Source organism: Nicotiana attenuata, unplaced genomic scaffold, assembly GCF_001879085.1.
Source record: "Nicotiana attenuata strain UT unplaced genomic scaffold, NIATTr2, whole genome shotgun sequence".
Taxonomy (NCBI): domain Eukaryota; kingdom Viridiplantae; phylum Streptophyta; class Magnoliopsida; order Solanales; family Solanaceae; genus Nicotiana; species Nicotiana attenuata.
This window is the reverse complement of record NW_017673460.1, coordinates 29914-39186: the sequence shown is the minus strand read 5'-3', so window position 1 is coordinate 39186 and position 9273 is coordinate 29914. Positions and strand designations below refer to the sequence as shown.

The 9273-nt window shown below is 35.6% G+C and overlaps 1 protein-coding gene across 1 annotated transcript; it reads left to right on the top strand.

Moving 5' to 3' along the window:
* Positions 1 to 5673: 5673 nt before the first annotated feature.
* Positions 5674 to 8112, top strand: LOC109216439 (probable pectinesterase/pectinesterase inhibitor 41). Its single transcript, XM_019380588.1, has 2 exons — positions 5674 to 6777; positions 7263 to 8112. Exons 1-2 carry the CDS (start codon positions 5679 to 5681, stop codon positions 7952 to 7954), a joined length of 1791 nt encoding a protein of 596 aa, XP_019236133.1. The 5' UTR covers positions 5674 to 5678; the 3' UTR covers positions 7955 to 8112.
* The last annotated feature ends 1161 nt before the right edge of the window (positions 8113 to 9273 follow it).

The window sequence follows — 9273 nt, the reverse complement described above, 5'->3', positions numbered from 1 at the left end:
GTAACACATGAGACGACAGGTCGGGTCGTCACACGAAATTAGAAAAATCGCCCCAAAAGTCCCCCGGGCCCACGTCTCAGAATTGGATAAAATTCGCAAAACTAGAATCCTCTCACTCTCACGAGTTCATACATACCAAATACACGAAAATCGGACCACAAACAACCCCTCAAATCCCCAATTCCAACTCTCCAATTTCAAATCCTAAATCCCCAAATTTAACCCTTACATAAATTTCTTGCCAAATCAGTAGAAAAATACCATAATAACAAGTTGAGGTTCCAAAACCTTACCTCCTCGAAGCTCCCTTGAATTCTATCTCAAAAACCTCCCAAAAAGCTCAAAATCCGGATGAAAATGGTGAAGGAATGGGCAAAAATCGCGACTGAAACCTTATATAGGTTCTGGCCCAGGGTTTTCGCACCTCCGGCCATTTCCACGCACCTGCGGACCCGCACCTGCGGTCCCAGGTGCGCATCTACGAGAATTCACTTAGAGCACTAAGCCGCACCTGCGCTTCTTCTACCGCACATGCGGCTTCAGAGCTCTAAACGCCCAGCCGCATCTGCGACTTCTCCATCGCTTCTGCGGGCCCGCACCTGCGGTCCCATGCACGCAGGTGCGGTTATGACAGATCCAGGCAACTTCAGATTTTTCCTAAGTCCAATTCAACTTCCGTTAAGCACCCAAAACTCACCCCAGGCCCCCGGGACCTCAACCAAACATGTCAACCAATCCTAAAACATCATACGAACTTATTCCAACCTTCGAAACATATCAAACAACGCTAAAACCACAAATCACTCTCCAATCCAAGGCTAAGGATTCCCAAAACTTCCAAATTCCGCTTTCGATAAAAAAGTATATCAAACTTCGTCCGAATGACCTAAAATTTTGCACACACGCCCCAAATGAGACGACGGACCTATTCCAACATCCGGAATTCCATTCCGACCCCGATATCAAAATCTCACTATCGAACTGGAAACTTTAAAAATTCGACTTTCGGCATTTCAAGCCTAAATAAGCTACAGACCTCCAAAACACAATCCGAACACGCCCCTAAGCCCGAAATCACCCAGCGGAGCTAACGGAACCAACGGAATTCCATTCCGAGGCCGTCTTCACACTGCTCCGACTACGGTCCAAATTCTAAAGCTTAAACTCTCGTTTAAGGACTAAGTGTCCCAAAACTCTCTGAAACTCCAAACGAATCCTCCCGGAAACTCACAATAGCAGAAATAAGCACGGGGAAAGCAGTTAATAGGGGATCGGGGCGTTAATTCTTCAAACGGCCGGTCGGGTCTTTACAATGTTTTGCTAAAATTTACAATTTGTTATAATTCACATCTTTCTCATACATTCTTCTTAGATGAGAGCATTCACATGTTAAGTTTGGTGTCAAATTAGTTAGGTCGTTTTCAATCTTTGTCACTCATGAACGTAATATTTGAATGTAATTGATCGAAGGGAAAAACAATCACTTGAAAATATTGTTTAATTGATTTCAACATTTCAAAACTAACTAGCTAGCCATGAAGTTTAACTTCAGATACAAGTTTTTTTCACATATATAATTTTGTAATCTGCACCACTCCGAATATAAATGATGCAATCTTTGTCATCGCTGTCACACATTAGTAGTTAATGATTTGTTTGTATAGAGTTTGAGGGAAATAATTCAATAATTTCACCAATTCCGACTGCAAAGTTAGAATTTGAACTGGCTCTTAATCATTAACCGTCAAAGAATCTTAAATATATTTAGCTTTTTACAAATAAAATTTGAGCTTTTGAACTCATTAAAGTGCACTTCAGTTAGAGGCGACAAACATTAGGCTGTACTAACTTCTTTTATTTAATCTTTCACCCTGACGATGTCTCTTTTGGTAAATGAAAATGCCAATTTTATTTATAGAATCAAACTGACTATCTTCTTTGCAGATTAGAACTTGAAAAAGGTAAACAAAGCTATATACATGAACGAATCAAGTGTTAATGTGTTTGATGCGCGCAATACATGAAATCTCACATGTATAAGTGCATCTTCAAACATACATACATACATAAATATAAAATTCATACATATACACACATATATAGTATGTATATTTTTGTTGGGGGGAAACAAGAAGAAAAGTAGTTCTCACTAGCGAAGCATTTTTACCGTCTTAGACTATACATAGTATATGACAACATTCAAGGGTATGGACAGAGACAAACCATTAGGTAATTTAATCTTATTTGCCTAAATTCTGATATATATAGAGAGAGAATTATTTATGGAAATTTTACATTCCTATCCCACATAGGAAACTTTTTTACTCTACATGTTTAAAGTTTGAGTAAATTACATTTATTATACCAAATTACCATTTCTATACCATATCTAATTAAGGTTATAATTAATGAGATATTTTCTACTCCTTAATTAAAGCATTTCCGTTTTTCTCCAGTACTAATCCCTCACTTTCTCTCTCGGCAAGGCTAAGATCTATCGTCTCTTTGGCAGGGAAAGGTGGAAAACGTACATCTCTCAAATCTCCTTCTCTCTCTAAATCTCTATTTTTTGCTTTTTTCAATATAGATTTGTGTATAAAGATATTTGTGATACAGTTTGTGCTTGATTCAGAATGCATTTTCATTATACTTTAAAATTAGTTTAAGATTTTCCGAGTTTGAATTACTTTAGATTTATTTGGCATTGGTGTTGAGATGCGCTTTAATTTTTTGTTTTTCCTTTTTAAAATTCTGAAATTGGAGATTTGTTGCAACAGTTGGAGCCGCATTTCATTCGTTTATATGTACCTACATACATTTGGAACCTACTACTCACAGTTCATCTCCTAGACAAATCCGTACCGAGATGAGAACAAAGCAAATGCACCGATGTAGATGCTGGAGGAAGTGCTACACCAGGCGGCAAACAACTGTCTTAATTTTGTAGATTATTTTTAGTTGTGATTTTCTACAGTTTATAATTGTAGATAAATTGTAGAAAAATTATAGATAAATTATAGACTGTTTTTTGCAGAAGATTTTGTAGAAGTTTTAGTCGTTTTGGATTTGTGAAAACAGAAAACAATGCATCTACAATCAGAATACAAATAATCTACAATTTATCTACAAAATATCTACAAACTGGATACATTGAATTTTAATATCCCAATTCCCATTTCAATTGTAGTATAATTAACATTTTCGACATAATTGCGTTTTTTGCAGAAGATCTGTAGAAGTTTTAGTCGTTTTTGATTTGTGAAAACAGAAAACAAAGCACCTACAATTAGAATACACATAATCTACAATTTATCTACAAAATATCTACAAACTAGGTACATTAAATTTTTATATCCCAATTCCCATCCAATTGTAGCATAATTTGTAATTTTTGACATAATTGCGTTTTTTTCAAAATATTTGTAGTAAGTTTTAGCCATTTTTTATTGTTGAAAACAGAAAATAAAGGCATCTACAATCAGAATAACAAATAATACAAATTTATCTACAATTTCTGCAATATGTCTTCTTCTTCTTCTTCTTCTTCTTTCTTCTTCCTTCTTCTTCTTCTTCTTCTTCTTCGAGTTTCAATCTGAAATTCAGTCAAAACCAAGTCTAATCTTCACCAAAACCCCTCAAAATTGAGATATAAACTCCAAACCATATTTCCGATTATTTTCAACAATACCCAATCCAAACAAATAATAATTTTTGAAAATCCAAATTTGAATTCAAAGCTTTCAAGCTTTTTAATGGCTATCGATGGTGGAAAATATCTGAAAGAATATTTACTTCCATAATGGCTTCCTAATTTTTCGCAGGTGATTAAGGCAGAATTTTAATGTAGACTCAATCAATCGCAAGATTTTTTCCTGATTTTTAGCGCGTTAATTATGGAAGATTCTGCCCAATTAATCGTGTATTAAACAAATGGTACAGAAATTGTAGGAAAAGTGTGGACTAGGCGGGTAATTTAGATACTATGCACATTTTTGGTAATAAAGTTTCATATATGGTATAGATAGGAAAAAACCTCATTATTTATACATGTTTCGGTGATGGTAACAGGCGTGCCATACAAGATGCAGATTGTAACAAATTAAGAGGGTGTTTGGATTGGCTTATAAAAATTAGCTTTCAAGTTAAAAGTCAAAAGTCATAAGTCGGTAATATCCAATTTTTGGCTTTTGGCTTATTTTTGTACTTTTTACGAGCCCGTTTGGATTAGCTTATTTAAAGTAGCTGAAAAGTACTTTTAAGTGCTGAAACTGATTTAACAAATAAGCAGTTACGTGTTTGGTACAAGTGCTGAAATTGATATAATAAATTGCTGCAGTGTTTGATAAAAAAGTGTTGATAAACTCTTTTTCTGTTAAAATAACTTAAATAACCTTAGAACTGTTTACACTTATAAGGGCGTGATTTCTTCAAAATTTTAGATTCCAGATCGATTCAAATACAAAATATTCTATTTGTCATTTTATTTTAAATACAACTATGCTTGGATAAGATAACTTTTACGATAAATATAATTTATTTTATGATAAGCATATAATCATAAGTTATAATAATTAATAAATTGACAAAAGTTTCTCAGTAAAAAATAAACCTAAATAGGACAAATTATTTGAAGATAAACAAACATTGTCTTCATCACCACAAAGAAAGCAATACACCAAAAATTTGATATGTCCTCATTTATTACATACAGTTCAAAGATTAATACACAATCACATAGTTATAAATATGCAAAGGAATAAAGAATTTGCTTATCTTAAATAGTCAATGAGAATTGCAGACTTGAAGAGGGGGGGGGGGGGGTAGGAGGGGGGTTTAGGTTGAATACTTGAGGCAGTGAGTATCGATGTAGGAGTTTTGATCTAAAAAGGAAAATTGTAAGGATAAAATAGTAAAAATCTTGTTCAAACTTAAAGTGCTTATAAGCTAAAAATTTATAAGTTGGGGGTGACCAGCTTATGGCTTTTGGCTTATAAGCACTTGGCTTGTAAGCACTTTTGACTTTACCAAACGCGTAGATAAGCCGAAAAGTGCTTACAAACTAGTTTGACCAGCTTATAAGCTTAGCCAAACACCCTCTATGCCTAAAAGTAGTGCTTTTAAGCACCTTTTATCATTGTCAAACACCACAAAAACTAAAAAAAGGGCTTAAAAGCCAATAAACACTTAAAATAAGTCAATCCAAACACCCTCTTAAAAAGAAGTGCTTATATAACTAAACCTAGTTGGCATGTGCTAACTCCGTTGACAAATGATGCACAAACAAATAGTAGCAAACTGCATCTACTACATTATAATGACCATAATCCTAAATAGATTATTTATGTACTCTGCTCCTAGTTGGACTCGGAACGTACTAATAAGTAATACTCCCTTCGGAGTAATGCAGAAGACAAGAAATTTGCATCTCTTTGTTGGAACCCAATCAATGCATTCCTACCAGTACCAAATACTACAACTACTCTATTTTCAAGATCGACGCGCTTTCAAGAAAATGGCCATGCAATTTACTGGTTGACTTTGATCCCATTTTTATACAATACTTTACTACTACGTACTCTCAAGTCTTCTGCCACCGTTCCTCTTCACGTCGTAGCAAAAAGAATTACAACTAGGCTTTTACCTAAGCTGGCTATCCATTTCTTTAGCTATATATATATATGCCAATATCCATCAAACCATTGCACAAAAAATCATACATTAATCACCATTTCATGTGCATGCCAAAAGCCATGGCAAAAAATTCTAACTTCTTTTTTGTTCATTTCACCCTTTTTTGCACTACACTTTTTCTACTTATTCCAATCTTATTTTCTCATTCTTTTGCTGCTGATGTTCCTCCAAATACCCCTGTACCTCCCTCTGTTATTTGCAAATCCACTCCTTATCCTTCCTTCTGTAGATCATCTGTTCTTCCACCAACAGGGAGTCCCAATGAAAATGTCTATGCCTATGGTCGAAAATCCGTCCGAAAATCTTTATCTTCAGCTCGTAAATTCTTGTCCCTTATCCAAAAATACCTTCGAAAATCCAAACAATTAACAATCACTGCTGTCCGTGCACTAGAGGATTGCCAATTTCTAGCAGGGCTTAACATGGATTATTTGTCAACTTCTTTTAAAACTGTTAACGTGACATCCAAAATTCTGCCAGTTTTAGAAGCTGACGATGTGCAAACAATGCTCAGTGCAATTTTGACTAACACACAAACTTGTTTAGATGGTCTTCAAGCAACATCCTCTGCTTGGAGTGTTAGAAATGGCTTAATTGCTCCACTTTCTAATGACACTAAACTTTATAGTGTTTCTTTAGCTTTATTCACAAAAGGGTGGGTTCCAAAGAAGAAAAATGGACCGAAAATTCGTCAACCTAGACAAAAACAGATGTTAAAAAATGGTCGATTATCGTTCCAAATGTCTGCACGAAACCAAGCAATTTTGGAAACCGTAAGCAGGAGAAAGCTTTTGCAGGAGGAAAATAATGACCAAGTTAACGTGAGTGACATTGTGATTGTCAATCAAGATGGAAGTGGGAATTTCACTACAATTAATGATGCAGTGGCTGCTGCACCAAATAATACCAAGGTTGATGCAGGGTATTTCCTTATATACATAACAGAAGGTGTGTACGAGGAGTATGTTGCCATTGCAAAAAACAAGAAGTATTTGATGATGATTGGTGATGGCATTAATCGAACCATCATTACAGGCAATCATAGCTTTGTTGATGGATGGACAACATTCAACTCTTCCACATTTTGTAAGTATCTAGATTATATTCTTACCTTTTCAAATGTACAAATAGGCGGATGGAAAATTAAAACTTAATGAGCACTTTTTGAAACTATGAATTCAAAATAAAGTATTAATTGAACATACATTCTATATCTATAAAATACAAGATTTAGTTGAATCCATGACATATGAGATCCATCTACCTCTACCTACACTAATGACTAAAATTTCAATAAATGTTAAATTCAAATCTCATACTTTTAAAAGTATTACCGGTTTATTGGTAAGAATATTAAAGATTGAACTCATTATATCTGAAATATGCATACGTCTCTGATTGGAAGAGGGTTGCATACACAACCTTCACATACATTATAAAGAGACTAATATCACATTTCGAACTTCTCGCCTAGAAGTCATCAAGGAACAACTCTACCTTTTCTAAAATTTAATTTTGTACTTAATTTGTTGCATGGTTGTTTAACAATAGTTTTGTGTCTACTTCTTCAGCTGTGGTTGGTGTAGGATTCGTTGCAGTTGACATTACGTTCCAAAACACAGCAGGAGCAATTAAGCATCAAGCAGTTGCAGTCCGAAACGGTGCTGATTTATCCACATTCTATAGCTGCAGTTTCGAGGCATACCAAGACACATTATACGTACACTCTCTTAGGCAATTTTACAGAGAGTGTGACATATATGGCACTGTCGATTTCATATTTGGCAATGCAGCTGCTGTTTTCCAGAATTGCAACTTGTATCCACGTCTCCCTTTGCCCAATCAGTTCAATGCAATAACGGCTCAAGGCAGAACAGACATAAATCAAAACACTGGAATTTCAATCCATAATTGCACAGTTAGACCTGCAGATGATTTGGCATTTAGCAATAGTAGCACTAAAACATATCTTGGTAGGCCATGGAAGGAGTATTCGAGGACGATTTATATGCAATCTTATATGGATGGTTTTATTCATCCATTAGGTTGGCATGATTGGTCTGGAGATTTCGCGCTAAACACGTCTTATTATGCTGAGTTTAATAACACTGGACTGGGATCAAATACAACAGGCAGAGTTACATGGCCTGCAATCCAAATGTTGAATGCTACTGATGCTGCTAATTTTACAGTATCTGGTTTTCTAGTTGGAGATGATTGGTTGCCACAGACCGGAGTGCCATACTTCAATAGTTTACTGTAACCATCTCAATTCTTTTAGTTTTTCTTTTGATTTCATAACTACCATGAATTGATTAAGTCCAATTAATAAGGAGGAGTCTAAACAGTCCTGTCATTTTAAGTTAAATGTGAATTCATTTATTTAATCTAATCAAATTTTTAGTATTGTTTGGTCATTGATATACTACTTCCTAGAAATTGAATGGTCTTCGAAATTAGTCATCTTTATTATGGCATCCCACTGACAAAGTCAAGTACCCAAACTCGATGTACTTAATTATTAGGAATCTGCATAAATTATAGCACTAGTACAACTCTCTTGGGCAGCAAATATATTTAAGTTCTCAATCTCAAGGTTTCGATTTTCAAAAGCTCATCGGAGTAAACAATATGACTGCCATGAAATATGTGCAATACGGCAGCACTCAAGTTATATCAGTAACAAACAATATGGTTGTACTTGGGGAGTAATAAGTTACTACAACATACAATATGTTCATACTATAAACATTGGCGGATCCGAGATTTAAACTCCATAAGTTATGAGTTCATAATTACTATTTGTTGTAATTTTACTAGATTTTTATGTATAAATTTGTACTTCATGTCGAAAGTACTGGATTCAGATGAAGTCGGTATTCCTATATTAGTATCCGCCCATGACTATTAACTACTAGAAATTAATCAGTTTTAGCAGGTCACTTAGCCACTTTCGCAAATTAATGATTCATGCATAGACAATGACATATAATTGAATCTAAGTAACTTGATAGTGTGCATTATGGCTGTCCAACGGGACGGGACGGGACGGGACGGGACGAAATTAATGGGACGGGACGATATTTAAACGGGACGGTGGCGGGACGGGACGAAACGGGACGGGACAAACGGGACGAAACGGTCGTCCCGTCCCGTCCCGTCCCGTGTCCCGCGTAACATTGGCCCATCCCGTTTAATTTTTAGCGGGACGGGACGGGACGGCCCGTCCCGTTGGACAGCCATATTCACTCTAGCGATTCATTCATGTACAACAACAAATCTAGTGAGTTTCCACAAGTGGACCATGGGGAGAATAATATATTGGACCTTATCCCGACTCTGTGAAGGCAGAGATGTTGTTTCTCATAGACCCTCGGCTAGGGGTGTACATAGGCCAGGTTGGTTCGGATTTTTCAATTACCAAACTAAACCAATGATGTCGGATTTTTCAATCTTGGTTTTTCTCGGTTTTTCGGTTTTCGGATTTTTTTCCGATAAAGTCTTCATAACACAAAATATGGCCCCGTTTGGCCATGAGTTTTGCCAAAATAAATTTGGGATTTATTTTCAAAACTCATGTTT

What these genes read in the sequence shown, in the direction of transcription:
- LOC109216439 (XM_019380588.1), top strand. Translation starts at nt 5,679, where the DNA reads ATGCCAATATCCATCAAACCATTGCACAAAAAATCATACATTAATCAC. An exon ending in ATTCAACTCTTCCACATTTT is followed by an intron (nt 6,778 to 7,262) that starts GTAAGTATCTAG and finishes CTACTTCTTCAG; the next exon opens with CTGTGGTTGGTGTAGGATTC.